This window comes from Bos indicus x Bos taurus, chromosome 19, assembly GCF_003369695.1.
Source record: "Bos indicus x Bos taurus breed Angus x Brahman F1 hybrid chromosome 19, Bos_hybrid_MaternalHap_v2.0, whole genome shotgun sequence".
Lineage (NCBI taxonomy): Eukaryota > Metazoa > Chordata > Mammalia > Artiodactyla > Bovidae > Bos > Bos indicus x Bos taurus.
Window position 1 is genome coordinate 63531904 of NC_040094.1, and position 21492 is coordinate 63553395.

At 41.6% G+C, this 21492-nt stretch overlaps 1 protein-coding gene across 11 annotated transcripts in view; it reads right to left on the reverse strand.

The window, feature by feature from the left end:
* CEP112 (centrosomal protein 112) overlaps positions 1-21492 on the reverse strand; it is a 339838-nt gene that overhangs the window by 283354 nt on the left and 34992 nt on the right. For 10 of the 11 annotated variants that reach the window (XR_003506951.1, XM_027519223.1, XM_027519226.1 and 7 more), the window contains exons 5-8: positions 18574-18664; positions 16248-16325; positions 7252-7299; positions 6917-6994 (exon numbers count right to left, since the gene is read on the reverse strand). Coding sequence is in view for 10 of the 11 variants with exons in the window: in XM_027519223.1 (XP_027375024.1) it covers positions 6917-6994; positions 7252-7299; positions 16248-16325; positions 18574-18664 (295 nt within the window). In the remaining variant the exon portion in view is untranslated. The remainder of the gene's footprint in view (positions 1-6916; positions 6995-7251; positions 7300-16247; positions 16326-18573; positions 18665-21492) is intronic. The other variant, XM_027519224.1, reaches the window with a different exon arrangement.

Sequence of the window (21492 nt, forward strand, 5' to 3'; positions counted from 1 at the left end):
CCCCCTCTATTATCTCAGAGAATCTGTGTAATATGTAATACTGGAACACAGTTCTTCCTTAAATGTTTCCTTACATAAATAGGTAGTTGTAAAGTAGGGTATGTTAATCCCCTTTTTGATAACTGCAGATATTCTTTTTTAGTAAATCAACACTCACAAGTGCTAGGCTTTCTAAGTTACGTGGACTTGGTAAGTGGACTCCAGCTTTTCGCTGTCACAGCAGGTCTGTTGGTCTGTCCTGAACTTGGAATGGCTCTGCTACCCATGTCTGATGCTATAACACCATGCATTACTCATTTGGAAAACATCAGTTCAATGAGTTGCAGAGGTTTCCAAATATTGAAAATTTCATTACATAATATCAAAACCTCACACTGGTTTTAATATTATCACCAATCTCATCGGAAAAGTCTTAGTATTGGAAAGTTCTCAAGCTCACAGTGACTGATACAGGGTTGCCAAAATTCTAATTTGTATTAAAAGGTCAAATTCTATCATCAGTGTGAATATGGTCAGTTGTTTTGCTTAAAGTGACAGGCTCGATTTGTTCACTTTCCAGAAACTGTCTCCCAATAACCGAGTCTGAATAACCATATTTTGTCCGTCAGTCATTACATCAGGTGAGAATGACATCCCACGAGCAGGAGCTATCACAGTTCATCACTGAGGAAGCCATGGGCTTTCCTTCTGGCACCCCGACACACGCCTGGATATGCACCCTCAGCCCTCTAGACAGTTCTGCTTTGTCACTCAGCTAGCAGAAGATGTGTATCTGAGTTACAAGATTTAGTAAAATTAATAATTTTCTACTTGCTCCACTGAGAGCATTCTTAAATAAGATAGGTAATTTTCCCCTGGGAGCATGTGGCAATGCAGAATACGTCTACTGGTACAATCTGGTGCCGCTGCCTTGACGTGGGTCGGGATATAGTTTTACCCAACGCTCTGTGTGCAAAGTCAGTGCAAGTGTAAGCACAGTAGAACAATTATTTTTAATTATTGCAAAAATAATTTTGACCTCATAGACCTCATGGATCTTAGGGATCACAGGGTTCATGGCCCACGCTCTGAGAACCACTGCCCTGAAGAAACTCTTGTACATATGTGTCAGGAGACACGCACAAGGTTGTTCACAGGGCTACTGTTTGTAAAAGTCAAAAATTAGAACAGATTCATCAACACAATGGCAACAAGGTGTGGCAGATTCATTTAATAGAAAGTACTGCAAATGAAGCCAACTGCAGCTGAGTGCCTAACACCCAGGAGTGTTACCCACATGCTACTGAGCAGAAAAGTTTAGTTGTATTTAAATGAAGTTCAAAATCCACTGAACAAAAGTATTTTCATTCTTAAGAAGGCAGGCATTGGTAGCAAAGTCAACTTAAAAAGCAAAGGCGGGAAATGATGAGAGACGTCAGGATGGTGGTGGTTGTTGGGGAGGTGGACGAGAGCAGGACTGAGAAGGTGGACGGCAGGCGGCTGGCGTCTTGGTCAGGATCTAACCCTTGCCTGCATGTGGTCCGCGATGGTTTTCCTTTGAATAATTATTACATTTTGTAAGACTGAGAGTCTCTGAATGCTCTATTCATAAGAAATGCTTTAAAGTATAAATTCTCTCATTTATTACATCAATGACTGTAGATTTTGTCATTTGGATTTATTTAAATTCTACATTTTACTAGGAGATTTGCAAAAGGAAAAAATGCCTAATTGGCATTACGTGTAAGAAAGAAGCAAGGCAGCCTTTTAGGCAATGGGTGGGAACAGTCACTGTGGGTGGAGGTAAAGTTCAAAGGAAATACTCTATTTTATTTCACAAAAAGGGCAATTTCTACCATCTGTTCTCTGAGAACTGATGGTTGCTCTGAAAACTGATCTCCTCTCGTTGTGCTGTGTTCTCTTCTTTCATTTTCAGTGACAACGGTTTTCCAAATGTCTTAATCTATATCAGAAATCTTTTTTAAGAATACTAAAAAAATAAAAAAAAGAAGCACACTGCTTGATGGTGCTCAAGGTCACACAGTCCTGTGATGTGGATATCACAGGAAACGTGTTAACAATTACAAAGGCAGACAAGTCCAACCATGTTTGTGAATGACAGGCTAAGGTGAAAATAAGGGGTCACAGTCACCAGACATGTCTTCGCATAAAGCCAAACACGCTGAACAAAATTTCTAATCTTAAAATAATGTATATGTGTGTTTTTCCCAATCAAAAGAAAACTACTACAGTTCTTCAACTCTAATAAAATAATGTTGTGAATATTACTCATTTAACATCTAAGGTATTTTCTACAGAATTATAAACTTAAAATGGAAGTTGCATTTTATAAAGTTTAATTTCCAAAGGCTGATTAAAGATTTCAGAACTCGCCAAAGCATCAACAGAATTAAATCATTTATTAAATGCAGACAAACTCTGTAACCTACAGAGGACTTCACGTCACTCAATTCTTTCCACACTTACTGCATTCTTTAACTTAAGCGCTCAACCTCCTAAGTTTTTATTTTGTAACATTAAGAACTGATTAATCTAGATTATCATCACTACTTAGAGTAAAACCCTGTGAAATGGACCTGAGATTAAAATACAAAGATGAGATTTTAAAAGAGACAAAAATGTGAATTAATTTTTTCATAATCTTGGAATAAGAAATCTTTTCTACACAATACAAAACCCTAAAGCCATAGAGAAAAGACTGATAGAGCCACCTACTGAAAAGAAACTTCTATACGTTTAAAAAAAGACAGAAATAAATCAAAAGACAGAGAAAAATACCTGTAAGATATATGACAGAGACCTGAGTTCCTTAATATACAAACTGCTGAGGAATCACGATGAAGACAAACAATTTAACAAAAATATAGAAAAAGGTTTAATAAAGGACAGTTCACAAAAGTGAAATTAAAAAGACAACAGACAAAAATATGCTCATTCTCACATAAAAAAGCAATGCAAATATTAAAACAAGATACTATTTTTTGTCTCACAGAAAATAAAAGTGTTTATACTTCAGTGTTGCTGACTGAATGGGGAGGCAGACATTCTCATACGCTGTCGGTGCAGGTGTAAACAGACCTGACCTATAACATTCACCCACTTAAAGTACGCAATTGGGTGTCTTTCAACACAGCAGAGAATTATGCAACATCATCCCAGTCTAAATTAGGACGTTTTCATTACTCCAAAAAGGAACACGCACGCCCGCTGGCCATCACTCTCCACTCTCACCAATGCCTACAGCCCAAGGCAGACATAACATCATTTTAAGGGCAATCTGTCAATATCAATAAAAAATTGAAATGTGCAATTAGATTTCACAGAACTTATGGTCTAAGAATAAACGTGCAGTACATACAACTGTACACAGGGATACTCTTGAAACACGGCTTGTTGTAGCAAAATATCCTTCACAACCTACAGCCCGCAGTAGGAATCTCCAGTAACAAAACATGGGCCATCAATAAAACAAAGTACAGTGCAACTACTTAAAAGGATTAAGCCGTGTTACTGATATAAAATCATCAGAATTATGTTTGAATTTAAAAAGCAAAATGAAACAGTATGTAGAGTATGATCTAGTATATTATTTGTATTTTTAAACTTTTAAAGAGAATACATATTAAATTTTTATCAATGATTACCTTGAAGAGTGATCAGGTGTTGTGAAAATAAATACTATTATTTAATTTTAAAATAAACATAACTCAAACAAAACTATTTCTTATTTTTACAACATGACCCAGCAACAGCGGAAGCATTTTTGGATGAGAACACACACAAGACACCTCAGGGTTGTCCGACCTGGGTGTGCAAGGGTCTGCGGAATTTCAAAACGGAAAAGCCGCCACCCTCGCGCCCACAGTAAGCATCTGAGAAAAGGGACTTCGGCCAGTGGGCCTTAGACCATCCTTCTCAAGGATGACGAAACGCATCACAGCGTAGCTGTGCATTTAAGCATACAGAAAAGTCCAAGGTAGAAAACTATCTTTGGAAAACCAGCAAAAATAGTAAAGCAGTAGGATTGATAGTTTCTTGTTTTTAACTCTTTTTTTTCAAATGGACTTTTAAATTTATCCATCTATTCATGCACCATTCTAGAAAGACTGTGAGGTAGTTACACAAATATGATGAGGTTAAGGTAGATGGACAGAAAGTTGACATGAACGTGTAACAGTCAGAGACTAGGAGGACAGCACACAGAGGGAAGTGTCACGGAAGAGCGCAGCGCCTGGAGACAGGCTCTGGACGCTCCGCCCCACGGAGGCCGGAACTGGGGCGCCGGGGCTCCTGCAGAGAGGCAACGAGGCAGCTCATCAGGCAGAGCCACGTTAGGTTCCGCAGAGGGACGCACACGTGACTCAGGGAAATCGACAAAGCCTGAATATCTTTCTACTAATGATTAATATTTCCTATTTCAAAAAGTAAAATATTAAAAAAATCTGTGCCCTAAAACAGAAAAAAGCTTTTAAAAATCCATGCTCTGTATTTAAAATATAATTAGTATCTTTATATTTACAAAGGCAGTCTAAACGGCCACTTTCCTCAGCATTCAAGTAGCTCCTAATTTCCTCTGCCTTTTTACATTCATTCTCATTTTTGCATATAATACATTCTTTACTTGTATCTTAAAATCACATACAATTTTCATAAGACTCCCAAGTATTAATTTCTATTTTAGAGGTTAAATTTTTTATGCTACTATACTTACAAAAATCCATCATTTCAATTTTACCCTGTCAGACATAGTTCATTACCCCATACAAATATCTGAATGCATATAAAGATAGAGATATGAGGATTTTTTTTTCAGAATTACTTATATTAGTGAAAACTCAATCTCAATATCTAACAATAGGGATACGTCAAATTAACTGGGGATAATTCTATAATACAGACTATAATACAGCCATTAAAAATAAATGCTTGGACAGCAAGAAGGTCAAATCAGTGAATCCTAAAGGACATCAGCCCTGAATATTCAGTGGAAGGACTGATGCTGAAGCTGAAATGCCAGTACTTTAGCCAACTGATGCCAACAGCCAAGTCACTGAAAAGATCCTGATGCTGGGAAGACTGAAGGCAAAAAGAGAAGCGGGTGAGGTGGTTGGACGGCATCACCGACTCAACCGACACGAACGTGAGCAAACTCCTGGAGAAAATGAGAGACAGAGAGGACTGGTGTGCTGCAGTCCACGGGGTCACAGAGAGTCAGACACCACTTAGCAGCTGAACAGCAGCAACCTCCTGGAGAAAGCCAGAGAGATAATTCACAGTATTGACTTGTAGCCAAGAATAGGCAGGAATGTGTTCTGATGTTACTAAATTTTACATGTACAGATGGATGTACCTCATGTTAAACACATATGAGAAATAAAAGAATGGACATCAAAAATAAAGAAAGAAATGCTTAGGAACAATGTTTAGTAGCGTAAAATACTCAAGTTATACAAAAATACTTAGGTTATATCATCTCAATTGTCTAAAGAAAAATAACATGTATTCTGTAGAATATGTTAAAAAAAGAATCAAAGTCAACACAATGCTACTTCTTCATTTCTATATATTAATTTCACAGGTGATTTATTTCCTTCTTTACATATGGCTGTATTCTACAAAATTTCTCCCCCCTCTGGGCAATTAAAAACCTTTATTTTTCTTTATTTTATTATATTTTACAAAATTTATTTAATAAACACCCAAAATTATTTTATAATCACAGACACTTCTTTAAAAGAAACTTAAATTCTCACACTGGAGCAACTCAGCCAGCACATACTCTTAAATATTTTAGGGGAAAAAAAAATGACCAAAACTTTCACCCAAAATAGCCAGAAACAACTACGTAACTACACAAGGGTTATTTTGGTCAAAGCGCACACCGGGTGCATTTTAAGATGCGCTGTCAGTCGATGTTTACATGCAAACTTCTCAGTGATCCCGCAAATATTTTTGCCAGTATACCAAAAAGAAAAACAAAAACATAAGGGCACAGAAAAAAAAAAAAGCCACACACATTTAGAAATGAATCTCTGGTGCAAAACAGGATACTTTTAAGTATCTTCTCTTTCAACACGTATGTGGCGAACATTGGTATGCTCAGCCCTAACCCAAAGTGTAACCATAAAGAATAAGAACACAGTGTCACAAAAGACCAGAAAAAATTTCAAAAAGACAGGAGGTAACTACTCTATGGTAAGCAGTCTGAACAGTAAAAGGGAAAATGGTTGGTAATGACTTGGAATGACGTGTAAAAACAACTGACAATTTCTTAAAAGGAAAGAAAAACTTTCAGAACAAGAATTTCAAAGAAGGTCCATCTGAAGGTAAGTACTGTCCTCAAAAAGTTTTCATGGAATGTAACATTTTTTATTTCAACAGGCTTTTTTAAAAGCACCAGCAGTGCACTAGGAAACAAAAGCCTGCATGCCCCGAATGGGAGCTCTAAGAGGACCTCTAAATTACTGAGGTCAGCAGCAGTCATTCTGGCAGGCTGAGATTTAAAGGGGTGGCGGAGGACTGGAAGGCTAGGATTGACATGCATACACCACTGACACCATGCATAAAACCGGTAGCTAATGAGAAGCTGCTGCACAGCACAGGGACCTCGGCTCAGTGCTCTGCGGTGACCTAAATGGGGAGGAAATCCAAGAAGGAGGGGAGACGTGTATATGCATATCTGGGAGTCACTCTGCTGTACAGCAGAAACTAACACTCCCTCCAAAGCAGCTATGCTCCAATGTCAGTGAAAACAGAACAGAAGACCTGCCTTTACCTGCACCAGGATTCTACATTTGCACCCACAACAGCCTCTTCCTACCAGGCGTCCGTTACTCTAAGACCTGAAAACTCGTGTTACACAAAACGTGAAATCTGCATGCATAGATTAGATGCGCCAGAAACACCGCGATCCTACCTCTTTCTCATGCATGCGGGAGAGTAACTGGTCATCGTGCAGACTGCTGGATTTTCTCAGGCTGAATTTCGGAGTCATCTGTTGAATGAGGAAGAGCCATTCAATACTTTTTCAGGCCTGGTGTGGCCAGAAGTAAACTCTAAACTGCCTGACGGTCATGCCAAAATAACAGAAACACTGGAGGAAAAAAGGGATGCATTCACTTCCAAGTGATAGGATTAACAAGACTACTACTCTTCATAATGTGGACTGGCATCACTTTCTGTAAACAACTAAACAATTATTTTATTTTAAGACATGTGCCACAGGGAAAGCTCAGGGCAATTCTCACCTACCAGAGTAACTGGGATGGGCTTCTGTCTCAGGTATCGAGGGTTTTCTATCTGAAATTTTAAAATAAAGACATTAATATTTGAGTCTTAATTAAACTATAATGAAAATGTCTTCCATGTGTCTTAATATTTAGCATGTTTCTTAGAATACATACTGCATGATATATTTCTAGTGGCCCACTAACAAAACGTCAAGCGTAACTGCCTTTGCATACACAAGCACCCTCGAGTGATCCTCTCACAGCCAAGGCCCCGGCCTCCCCCCACTCCTGCTCACCTCACACTTCACCCCCAGGTCCTGAAGGACTCTCATCACCCGGACACGGCAGGTGTCCCGTGCCTCTCTACCTCTGCCCACCCGCCCCAGTCCCTGTAAGCACGCACCTAGCATCCTTCAAGTCTCAATTTTATCACTAAAGCCCCAGGCAGATTTGCAAATCTGAATGACATAAGCATATGAAAACATGCTTAAACTACTATGAAAATGTATGAAAAATGACTATGAAAAATGTAAAGTAATACCTCAAGAGATGGTATTTTACAGCCACCAGATAGGCATACATTAAAAATTTGACATACAGTTATAGAAAACATATTTATCAGTTACCAGGGGGTATGGGGGAAAAGGATAAATTAGGAGACCGGAATTGACAGATACACACCACTATATATAAAATATGTTGCTCACTTGATAAAGAACCTGCCTGCAATGCAGGAGACCCAGGTTTGATTCCTGGATGGGAAAGATCTGCTGCACAAGGAAATGGCAACCCACTACAGTACTCTCACCTGGAGCATCCCATGGACAGTGGAGCCTGGCAGGCTACACAGACCATGGGGTCGCAAGAGTCAGACACGACTTAGCAGCTAAATCACATCACATATATAAAATAGATAAATAATAATAACCTACGATATAGCACAGGGAATTCTCCTCAAGACTCTGTAATGACCAACGTGGGAAAAGAATTTTAAAAAGAGTGGACATATGTGTACGTGTAATTGATTCACTTTGCTATACAGCAGAAAGTAATACAACACTGCAAACCAACTAGACTCCAAGAAAAAAAATTTTAAATAAATCAGTTAAGTCAGTTGCTCAGTCACGTCCAACTCTTTGTGACCCCATGGACTACAGCACGCGAGGCTTCCCTGTCCATCACCAACTCCAGGAGCTTGCTCAAATTCATGCCCATCAATTGATGCCATCCAACCATCTCATCCCCTGTCATCCCCTTCTCCTCCCGCCTTCAATCTTTCCCAGCATCAGGGTCTTTTCAAATGAGTCAGTTCTTTGCATCAGATAGCCAAAGTATTGGAGCTTCAGCTTCAGCATCAGCCCTTCCAATATTCAGGACTGATTTCCTTGAGATTTGACTGACTTGATCTCCTTGCAGTCCACGGAAATCTCAAGAGTCTTCTCCAACACCACAGTTCAAAAACATCAATTCTTTGGCACTCAGCTTTCTTTATGGTCCAGCTCTCAAATCCATACATGACTACTGGAAAAACCATAGCCTTGACTAGACAGACCTTTGTTGGCAAAGTAATATCTCTGCTTTTTAACATGCTGTCTAGGTTGGTCATAGCTTTTCTTCCAAGGAGCAAGTGTCTTTTAATTTCATGATTGCAGTCACCATCCATAGTAATTTTGGAGCCCCCCAAAATAAAATCTGTCACTGTTCCCATTGTTTCCCCATCTATTTCCCATGAAGTGATGGGACCGGGTGCCATGATCTTAGTTTTCTGAATGTTGAGTTTTAAGCCAGTCTTTTCACTCTCCTCTTTCACTTTCATCAAGAGACTCTTGAGTTCCTCTTCACTTTCTGCCATCAGGGTGCTGTCATCTGTGTATCTGAGGTTATTGATATTTCTCCTGGCAATCTTGATTCCAGCTTGTGCTTCTTCTAGCCTGGAATTTCACATAATGTACTCTGCATATAAGCTAAATAAGCAGGGTGACAACACACAGTCCTGATGTTTCCCAATCTGGAACCAGTCCGTTGTTCCATGACCAGTTCTAACTGTTGCTTCTTGACCTGCATACAGATTTCTCAGGAGGCAGGTCAGGTGGTCTGGCATTCACATATCTTTAAGAATTTTCCACAGTTTGTTGTGATCTACACAGTCAAAGGCTCTGGTATAGTCCATAAATGAGTTTTTAAATAAATAAATAAGTTTTAACAAATAAGTTAAAAAACAAAAATTAAAAATTTGATAATAGAAATGTTGCAAATGTGGGGCCTACTGTTGGGTGTATGACTTAGTACATTTACTTAGGGAAAACATTATTAAATAAAGATAATAATAAAGTCTACTTAAATATCATACCAGAGAAAGAGGCATAGTCTTTAGTAAACAACAAGGCACTATATATACACGGCTTTTTGAAAAACAGAGGCAGCCAATTTCCAGCAGGCAGCCAAGTACGCTCAACAAATATTTATTGTCTGAAGGTATATATATGAAAAGTAAGTAACCATTCTCTATTTTTGGAATGGAGAAAACCAGCAAAGAAAGTAAGTCCTTCAAAGACACAGGCACACAAAAGCCTAACTTATGAAGCAGGATTAAATACAGGGGGAAAAATAGAGGAAGAGAAAAACAGAGCATTCTCAAAGATGCTCAAGCTCTAATTAAGCTTAACATTTAAACCCAAAAGCCAAGAAAACCATTTGTGACTTATTTTTACCCAGCTCTACATTTATAAGCAGGGTACAAAATACTGGTTTAGCTAATTACAATGTAGCCTTTCAACTATGCAGAAATAACTTCTATTTCATCTTCTTCATCTTTAAAAACCATTAAATACAGAAGTTAAGGACTCATCGTGTTATCATAAATTTCCTTTCTCAAGTTGACAAAAAGGTCTATTCTAATATTTAAAAGCAACAGGGAATGCTGGAGACAAGCATAAATCTTCTGTTGTTCTTACTCATTTGCAGTACATTGTCTCATACCGACTCTTAACGTGTAATGAGAATTATTCATAGGAGAGCATGTTCTTGAGTCTGTCTGAGAGAAATAAGCAATCTATTTTCTGATTTTATAACAGCAGCCAGATGTGCTTTGAAGCAGAATGTTCCCACTTTGTAATCCACAAGTAACAGGGACTTGCAGAAATCTGTAAACAGTCTTAACATTGATTTTTTTCATGCTCTTTCAGAAGACTTCTTGTTCTCTCATAATAGCTCAAGAAAGAATACCACAATAAGGAATGTCCAAAATGGAAGATAAAAAGAGCTTATGTGAAACATTAAAGTCTAACAAAATATTATACAGACAGTAACGCCAAAAACAATTAAGTTGCAATAGCGTGAATAAATCACACGACAGAATGTTTCTTGCTTGAAAAACAAGTAGAATCACAATAATAAATAAATAGTAATTTAAACTAGACATGAAAACACATATCTGAATGCTCTCTAATGGAAACTGCCTTTGGACGCTTTGTTTAGTTTTTTAGCAGAATTGTTCAGAGTTCTGTCAGCTTGTTTTTTTCAAATTATTCAGGCTTTGGTCAAACTGACCTCCTTATACACTAATATTGATCAAAGAGAGATGTTCCAAGGTTTCAGAAAAACAGAAAGACATTTTATCTGGTATTTCAGCCATCCTAGAGGAAAGGGCATTCTAAGGCAATATATTACCAGCAGCACAACCAGAATAACTGTTCTTACAGTCAGAGCGCCCATCAGAAGAACGGCCAGGCCTCTTTCTACAGCATGAAACGACTTCAGCAGCACAGGCAGAATAACTGTTCTTACAGTCAGAGCGCCCATCAGAAGAACGGCCAGGCCTCTTTCTACAGCATGAAACGACTTCAGCAGCACAAGCAGAATAACTGTTCTTACAGTCAGAGTGCGGATCAGAAGAACGGCCAGGCCTCTTTCTACAGCATGAAACGACTTCAGCAGCACAACCAGAATAACTGTTCTTACAGTCAGAGCGCCCATCAGAACGGCCAGGCCTCTTTCTACAGCATGAAACGACTTCAGCAGCACAACCAGAATAACTGTTCTTACAGTCAGAGTGCGGATCAGAAGAACGGCCAGGCCTCTTTCTACAGCATGAAACGACTTCAGCAGCACAAGCAGAATAACTGTTCTTACAGTCAGAGTGCGGATCAGAAGAACGGCCAGGCCTCTTTCTACAGCATGAAATGAATTCAGTCACCAGCGTCACCTATGCTCCAAAATACGGCTCTTACTCAAAGTCAACATTTTAGAAATTCAAAAATGTTTTCCACAGAAAAAAATACAATACTACAAATTGGTTTACTCACATTTCAACATTTAATGAGCACAAATAAAATACAGATAAGAGACACCATCCACCGCCACAAGGAGAAGCAAACAAGCCAAAGGGCAGAATGGAAACAGATGCACCATCGTCTGATTTGGGGACAAAACCCTCGCAGTGCATCGGGACGAGCAGAGGCTTCTCGGTAAACGAGAGCACAGGTGGGTGCACGTGAGGGCTACAGATCCTCACTCCTACCTTACAGCACACCCTGCAATCGCCTCCGGGTGGCAAGCAGTTCCAAGTAGAAAAAGTGAAACGGTAGAGCTGCTAGAAGAAGACGCGGGAGAACAGCTTCAGGAACTCAAGACAGCCAAACACCGTACACAGACACAGAAAGCACTTTTTCATGAGGCAAAATCATGGGGAAATGAGCCGCATGAAAACTTAAATTTCCGGGACGTGGACTTCCCTGGTGCTCCAGTGGCTAATACTGCGCTCCCAAAGCAGGGGGCAGCGGCTCAATCCCTGCTCAGGGAACTAGATCCCACATGCTGCAACTGAGAGTCACAAGCCTGAGCCCAAACTCAGAGCCCCGTGCAGCCAAGTGAATAAGTAAAAATTAAAAAAATATTTTTTTAGTTCCTGTTCATCAAAGACACCAGTAAGAGAATGGAGGAAAGCAACAAAGTGGAAGAAACTGTTTACCATACTAAATTCCGGAGGACTCATCCAGAACAGATACAAAGCTCTTACATATTGACAAGAAAAAGGCAGAGGGCCCAACAGGGGAGCGTGCCGAGTCCCCAGTCAGCCCTGCGCCCGGAGAGGCTCCCCAAACCGTGCCGGAGGCACTATCAATGTACTAAGAGGGACCGAACTTTACCAGACCAACCTAGACAGCATGTTCAAAAGCAGAGACATTACTTTGCCAACAAGGTCCGTCTAGTCAAGGCTATGGTTTTTCCTGTGGTCATGTACGGATGCTACAGTTGGACTGTGAAGAAAGCTGAGCACCAAAGAATTGATGCTTTTGAACTGTGGTGTTGGAGAAGACTCCTGAGAGTCCCTTGGACTGCAAGGAGATCCAACCACTCCATTCTGAAGGAGATCACCCTGGGTGTTCTTTGGAAGGAATGATGCTAAAGCTGAAACTCCAATACTTTGGCCACCTCATGCGAAGAGTTGACTCATTGGAAAAGACTCTGATGCTGGGAGGGATTGGGGACAGGAGGAGAAGGGGACGACAGATGGCTGGATGGCATCACCGACTTGATGGGCGTGAGTCTGAGTGAACTCTGGGAGTTGGTGGTGGACAGGGAGGCCTGGCGTGCTGCGATTCATAGGGTCGCAGAGAGTCGGATCCAACTGAGCGACTGGACTGGACTTTGTCAGCCATCAGGAAAATGCACTTTCAGTCCACACGTGCAGTGTCACTAGCCGCCGCAGAGAGCAGCTCAGTTGCATACTTTAAAGAAAAACTGTTAATAACTGGCACCTCCAGGAGCCGGAGAGAAAGCGACGGGCGGGCGCAGCGCACACCGTATCAGAGGAGGATGTGAACGGGCGCCGTCAGACCCCACGGCGTTCCCGTTCGCAGCACCGCACACACTGTCACCACGAGCCCAACCTCGTGGAGCCCACGCGCTCTCTTCCCCACCCCGCAGCCCCACTCCTCCACCTGGACTCCCCAGCGGGTCAGCTCGGCACACTTCCCCCGGCCTCCACGCTCCTTGTCCAGGGTTCCGGGCCTTACAGGTGCCCCTGGCCCTGGACAGGAGGTCCCACCAGGGGCCCTGCCCTCCAGGGGCGCCACTGGACTAGGGGTGCTGTCTACCCTCCTGCTGACCATCCTGTCCTGCGAGGTCCCCAGGACATGAGTTCTCCAGAACAGAACAGAATGTTCTCTTGCCCATTCTGCAGAGAGCTGACCTAAGGGGTCACCTAAAGTGTACCCACTGTTTGCTCCTGGTGGAAGCAAGCCTCCACAGTCAGCACAGAGTCCCGGGTGGGGACGGGCTGGGGGCAGTGACCCATGCAAGGCCCAAGAGAAGCTCCTCCTCCAGACCCCCCGGTCCTCCTCAGGAAAAAAAAGTTTATATAAAGACTGTCATGAATGAAAGGTATATAAGACGGGTTAACAAAGCAAAAAAGCTCCCCCAAAGCTAAAGGTTAAAAAGGCTAAAGAGTAATAATAATAAAAAATAATAATACAGGAGGGAAATTTAACAGCTAGGTTTAGGAAGTAAATCTCTACTTTTCACAGGGAAAATATTAAAACACTCCTGGGAAAAGAAAGAATATAACTAGGGGAAATGTATTTTTTCAACAAAAACTAGAAAATCCAAAATCTGGAACTTCTAATGCATCAGAAAATAGGTGTTGACAGGCATGCCAGCAACATTAAAAAAATGTGCCCTTAGTATAGAGCACAAAAATTAACTAGCTATTAACTGATCATTCAGAGGAAGAAAGAAATAAAAGTCCATCACACATTCTCATACAAAACTAAAATCAAAGCACAATCTAAGCTTTTTTAATACACTGGATATTTAAATTATTCTACTGTGATCAAGAGACATAGTTGAACCTGATTAATGCAGCCATTTTATAAATACATAAGAATGCAGGACTTTATTTCACAGTTAGTGCATTCTTTGAACAATAAAAATGTGAAACAAATTCCCAGGTGGCCCTAGGTTTAAGGCAGTACCTCAAAATATTTTAGATTTTTTATCTTAATTTTATTATACAAATGAAAAGTTTAATCCTCTGAACAGTTAAATATTCATGAAAAGTACTGTCTATGCCACGAAACGCACATCAGAAGTTCCGAACGGCCCAGGGCAGAGGCCCTTTCAGAAGGACGTCACAGAATGTCCCTCTCTGATTCTGCTCTCCAAGGCCTCCTCGCTCCTCTCCCGCACCAGTAACACAGGACTCGTTCCAGGGGCGGCTTTCCGACCCCATCAAAGTTGGAAATGGTTTTCTTTTGACCCATTCTCGTCTGGTTATCAATGCTACTTCTCTCTTCTTCATTAACATACCTCCAAATGACCCACTCAAATCCCTTCGTGTCCCCCACCTCTGACCCTCTGATGGTGGCCACTGAGTCCCGGTTTGAAGTCTCTAAAGACAGAGCTGTTCCAGGCTCTGGGTGCAGCCACCACGTCCAGCCTGTGGCTGCAAAACAAGACTGCAGCCCTGGAGACCACAGAGGTGAAAACTTGAACTTCCCCGATTACTCTCCAAACGCTAGCAGTCTACGATAAAACGGTGAAACCCTTGAAATGATTCCCCCGTCAGACAGCCAAGTAGCTGACAGTAAGCCAACCCTCCATTTCCCTGGAACCAAAGCTTTAGATGCCCTCCTGTTCGGCCTGCCAGTGAGTCACCAAGCATTCTTTATTCTCTTTGAAATGTTTTCCTTTTCCATCTCTTCCATGCTTGGAGTCACAGCAAGGTGGAGCCCCCACACCTGACTGCTCCCTTCTCCATTTCGCTACACATCCAGCACAGCCTTCGTACCACCACCTGCTCAGCCTCCCCAAAGCACTGCCTCCATCAAAGACCATTATTAGCAGGAAGGGTTTCAGGGTTTTTACAAAAATGACAGTCCCTGATGTAGGCGAAGAAGTAAAAAATGAACAGTCCTATAGACTTCTGGTTGGAAAATAGATTGGTGTACACCTCATGGAGGGCAACGCTCCAAGACCTAACATAACCTAAGAAAGCAACCAACTAGGAACAAAAGGATTCTTTCAAGGAATTCTGTTGCAGTTGTTACTTATATTAGCAATAAACTGGAAGCAACCTACATGTCCAAAATATCAGAATGCTTAAGTAAGTTATGAACTACCCACTCAGAAGAAAAGTGAGTGCTACCATTAATAGTGGTGCTGATAGAACTACTGTAGACTTATCCCAAACTTAAAGCAGCACGTAATAACATGGCATGTATAATATGGCCCCGATTTTGTTTAATGTCTAATTTTATAAGTACATGCAGAAGAAAATGAGGGAAAGACATACAACAAAATGTTAATCATCTCTCAGCATATCTGACTTTCTGCATTTTTCAAATTACAAATTATTTTTATAATAATAAAGTTGGGTTTTAAAAATTGATTAAACCCCTTTTCACTTCCTGAAAGCATTAACCAGCCTGTGTGTAAAGTGGAAATGGACTAACCTCAGAGCTCACGACCGTCTCAAATCTAAAAGCTCAACTTCTGCTCTGGCATGCAAGCTCCAACGGGCCCCAGCCTGGCAGCCCTGCCCACCTGCCCGAGTGCCGCTCGTTCCGCCTTTCTTCATGCCTCCTTCGGCCTTAAGTTCCTGGCCCCTTTCCCTCTACCCTCCAAGCACGCTGGCACCCCAACCTCTGCAAATGAAAACTGCTGTTTGTGACGGTGGTTCACGCCTGAAGTCTGCCAGAGAGCTTTTTCATGCATGTGGCCTTCAGTATTCTACTTTCTGGGTAACTCATTCTGGTATTCGATCACATACTGTCTGAAACTGTATTCAACTGTTTCATGCGCGGATCTCGTCTCACCAACAAGAAAGCCAGCTTGTCGAGCACAGGGACCGTTCACGCTTCTCTTTCCTGTTCCCCAAGCCCTTCCCAGCGCTCACCGAGGACTAAATGTCTAACACTGGTAAGAGTCACTGTTTAGAATTAAATTAGTTCAGATGTTTCCAAACACAAAATGATTCTGCCACATCAACATACATTCATAAAGCAAATGTTTTTTTACCCCAAGATTCCAACTATTAAGGCGAGTTCCCATGTCGCTGTCATCCAAAGAAAGAGTAGATTTTTTCAAATGAATATCCTGAAACACAAAAAAGAAAAAGAAAAACAGAATGAAAACAAAAGACAGAATGGAGGAAAGAAGGAAGGAGGGAAGAAATAACAGAGGAAAGAAGGTAGGAAGGGCAGAGGGGAGAGAGGGAGAAAACAGGCCAAATACGTGTCGTTTAGAGTAGTGAGTGTCTGCGTGCGTTTTGGTTAATGCTGTACCACCCTTAGAGGAAAGGACTCCAAGGAGAGGAGGCTACAGCTGAGCTAGTTCTCAGTTCCAAGGGATGACTGTTTATTGCAGCTGCTTAAGGCTATGAGACTCCTTCACAATATACTCACATTAACTACATTTCAAAAAATGCAAAAGAATATTTCAAAAAATAATCCAGACTCTTTAAGTTCTTTTACAAAAAGTTTTAATTGTGGTGTACCACAGTAGTTTTAAAGGCGGAAAGGGGAACACTTGAAAAGACGAATTACTTACTCTCATTAAAATGAGCAGGGAAGTTTGGGTTGATGTCCAAGAAGCTCTTTGTTCTTAAATTATTTCTCATTATACACCGAACATAAAGAGAAATAAGCCTTGGATTCACATCATGAAAATGTAATCATGGTAATTCTTAACTTTCTTTAAAAATTAAAACTCCATGCTCTTTTCCCTGCTGTATAATTTTTTATATTCCATATTTATCAAATCAGATTAAAATCATAATTAACTGAGGAAAGCCAAAGATCTGTGTCTAGAAATGGACAATGATCTGAAAGCCCAAAAACTTAGGAAGGTAACTCGGTATAAAATAATAATGTATATTTTAGAGTACAGCTAAAAAATTTATTTTATTTAAATTTAGTTTGTTGGTATAGCACTTTCATGCTTTTAGAAAACCTTGTGCATATGTACCAAGTCACTCCAGTCGTGTCTAGCTCTTCACAACCCTATGGACTGTAGCCTGCCAAGCTCCTCTATCCATGGGTTCTCCAGTCAAGAATACTGGAGTGGGTTACCATTTCCTTCTCCAGAGGAGCTTCTCAGTCCAGGGGTCCAGCCAGTGTCTCTTACATCTCCTGCGCTGGCAGGTGGCTTCTTTATCACTAGCTCCACCTGGGAAGCTCCTAGAAAACCTCACTGCTGCTGCTACTGAGTCGCTTCAGTCGTGTCCGACTCTGTGCGACCCCATAGACGGCAGCCCACCAGGCTCCTCTGTCCCTGGGATTCTCCGGGCAAGGACACTGGAGTGGGGTGCCATTCCCTTCTCCTGAAAACCTCATTAGTAACAAATAAATCTATCTATGGTCATTTATATTATCTGAAGTAATGAAAAATACACTAAAATGTTCTTCATATTTTACTAATTTGAAATCTAGAAATTAACTAGAAACTAATTTAGAAACTAATTAAAAATTTACAAATTTCTATTGAACAAAATGTTGGGTTTACTATTTACACTGTATTAAAATTCATTATTGCTTCTACAGTTGGTCCCTTGCTTTTTGAATGTTTGTGTGTGTGAATGAGAATATCTTTTAAAATGTACCTCCCTTGTTTATTTTTAATAAATATGATGATTAATAATAAACTCACAAATATTTAAAATGTGTTCCTCTTTATATCAAGAGGCTTATTAAAGTTCCAAACTGGAATTCCCCATCACTGAGAAAACGGAAGGAATTATGTGTAGAGCAAACGTGCTAAAAAAGTCACGCATCACGCATGGCTTGCTTGTAACTAAAAGGCTGTAACCCAAGACAAGCCAGGACTGTGCAAGGATGGAGGCAAGCAGGCAACAGCCTTCTCTTCACGAAGCTCCCTAGCTCCATGTTCAAACAGTATCGATGCAGAGTCTAACATGCAAGAGAGGTATTCATATTTCAGGAGGTGAACGGTCCACCTTCACCAGAAAGGAAGTGTCCCCTACTTCACTACAAACCAGTCCCATTTCTTAAGTTTATGACCACTGTGTGTCTAGTCATTTTTATATATACACAGAGAAAAGGGGGATAACCAAACAATGAAGTTTTTCAAAGTTATTTTTCAGGACCCAGGAACAATGGCAGACTCATAGACACGATGCTTCAGAATGGCAGGGAAAGCAGGAGGAGCACGGCAATGTACCCAACACGTCCCTCTCCCTGAGCTCAGGACACCCACCAAAACCGTCAGACTGCTTACTGTCTGTCAGGAATCACAGGAATTTAACAACACGAAACTAAAAATGTGCGGAGGTATTTTAAAACAAGAAGAAAACAAACAGAAAAGCAGGAGTGAAATCTGATCTTACACAGTCCTGTGGGGTGAGGATCTGTCCATCTTCCCTGTGGGTTGGACTTGTAGACTGTGATCTGGGTTGGAACTTCGCAATGCACTGTTCCCTATTAAGAGACGAAAACAGCCACAGTCAGAACTGGGGGAGGTCAGAGGACACGAGGGCATTAAAACCTAGGACTACCATGGTTTTTTTTCTTTTGGAAATGAGATGGTTGTTTATATTAACAGTGATATTTCAATAGCAAAGGAAAAAGAAATACAGATAATAACCACTTGTATCTCACATTTTACTTCAATTAGGTCACACAACAAATAAAATGTCACCTAAATGTCACATGCTTTCTTACAAACAAATGCTATTGTCAAGTGGGAGTATAATAAACCACAGGTATTTCCCCTTTTTCTAAGAGTAGGAAGAGACGATTTAAAGCGCACCCTCTCAGAGGAGATCACACTTTAAAAGGCTGGCAAGTTTCGTTGGATTCATGTTTCACATTAAGATGAAGTCTTAAAACACACAAAATAACAAACTTTCATGCAGCTGAAAGTCTGAAAATTCAAAACCATGTCAGAAACCACAGATAAATCAAAGTCCTAAATTTTAAAATATGCCATGTTAATTCAGGTAAAATATGATAAGCACAGCATAAATAGGAAAATGGTTTAAGCTTCCAGATGAATTTGAACAAAAAAGATTTTCCTCCAATATAAAATATACCAAATATACAAAATGCCATTCTCCGTATTCTACTTTAGCCTGAAGTCTCCCATATATTTTTATTCCAGCTACTGCAGTGAAAGCTCCATGATGACAAATAACTGTTCTCTGAATGGCTCCTTCAGGAGACACAACATGAAAATGAACCATTGTTGAATGAATTAAGTCACTGACTTTCTACTTCTAGCCATATCAGGATTTCCCTCACAAGCTGTGGGTCATACTGTTTCCAAAAGACAGAGCTGTAGTTCAGAAAGACAAGGCTAAAATGAATGTGGGTTTTGGTAGTTAACGCTGACAGACCAACATTCCTTAGACTAGTTACGAGGTAATTTAGAATGTCTGAAAAAAAGCTGTTTTAAAGTGAGCTGTGGATTTTTTATACCCTTAATCAATAGTCCAGATATCCAAACACTTAAGAATAAATTAGAAAAAGAAATACAGTGACATTTTGAGGATAATCTCATCAGTCAGTGTGCCTGAGCTGATAAGAAGCTCTTCAAACTTAGTATGTGGGAGAGACACCTGCTACATCACACCAGGTGGTGGCTGCACTTTAAGAACAGATTAAACAATCATAAAAAGAGCTCTGCTAAAAAATTGAAAAAAATGCTTAAATATTAAAAGTAATTCTTCTCACAGAAAATATTAATGAAAAAGAGGACTGAAACATTCATCTATTTATTACACAGGGCGCATACATAAACCAGCACGTCCTCTCCAGTCGCGGGCAGCCGTCCTGAACCAACCCAGCTCTCTCCCTCTCAGCGAACTTGTCAGGGGAGCCACGGCGTCCTTGTCCTGCCCTGCCCTGCCCTGCCCCTTCCTGTCACCCTGTAGGTGCTGAGCGTGAAGTCAGCGGGAGCAGAGGAGCCCAGGCGGTCCCCACCCTGCCTCCTCTCCGTAAAGGTGCCGCGTGTGCTGGCTCCACAGAGCCCCTCCTCCCAGTCCCACCGGTGCTCCAGACGCTCCCGCACCGCCCACAGCCAAGCCGCCCCGAACATGCCCGGACTCTGAGCCGGAAGCTAGGCAGGCTTTTCTTCCTCTGCCCACCTCACACAGGCTCTGATCCCTGAGCTCTGTGTCCAGCCTTATCTATTTCTCTGTCATGTGCTTCCCTGCTCAATTTGGTGTGTACCATTAGTTTCCAAATCACAAGGGGAAACTCATCACCAATCTTCATCTCTAGTCCAACCTGTTCTGCTGGCCTCCAACCCCGCTACAAACACACACTTAACAGCCCTCCTTCCAAGACTGAGTGCATTCAGTGTCCCCAGCACAGGCCAAGTGAAGCAGAGACCGCCCAAGTCAGCTCCCTGCAGAGGCCGCTGAGCCAAACACGACGGACGCCAGTGTCACTGCTGAAACACACACGGGGCACCAAGCACGGGGGCTCCATTCCTTGCTACAGATAATGACGCCGGATGGGAACACAACTGACTGCTGTTCTGAGCTGCAGCGGTCAGTGATGGGGCCAAGGTCACGGTGATGGGGCCAAGGTCACGGTGAACAGGGGACAGAGGGCAGGAGGCAGAGCTTCACCCCCCGTTATCCTGCATGAAGAGCAGCAGGTGCCGGCTGCCCCACAGACGAGCCGGTCCAGGTGCTCGCAGAGACCGCCCACAGCTGGCAGGGGGCGCGGTGGCAGAGGTGCCAGGGTTCCCGCGGTGGTGCCGGAAGAGGGAATGCTAACACTAACACAGAAAGCGAGATTTCCGCGTACTAGTGAGGGTCCCCGCCAGGAGAGCGCCACCTTACTCCTCTGAAGGGGTAAGACTACGGGAAATACAAAGCTCTTCCCTGTCGCTTCTTCCCAAGGCTAACGTTCTGTTAGTCACTCAGTCATGTCCAATTCTTTGCGACCCCATGGACTGTAGCCCGCCAGACTCTTCTGTCCATGGGAGTTCCCAGGCAAGAATACTGGAGTGGGTAGCCATTTCCTTCTCCAGGGGATCTTCCCGACCCAGGGATTGAACCCGGGTCTCCTGTATTGCAGGCGGATTCTTTACCATCTGAGCCACCAGGGAGAGGTAAAATATGTCAACGGAAATCCAGAAACATCCTCCCAGCACCTTTGTTGATTCCAGATACGACAGAATCACAGACTTGTCACTATAAATAATGAGATAAGTAATGAGATGTAAGATTTAAAAGTCTAAAAAAGGTCTATTTGAATGTCCTTCTGCTAAAGAAACATAATATGCATAGAAAGTT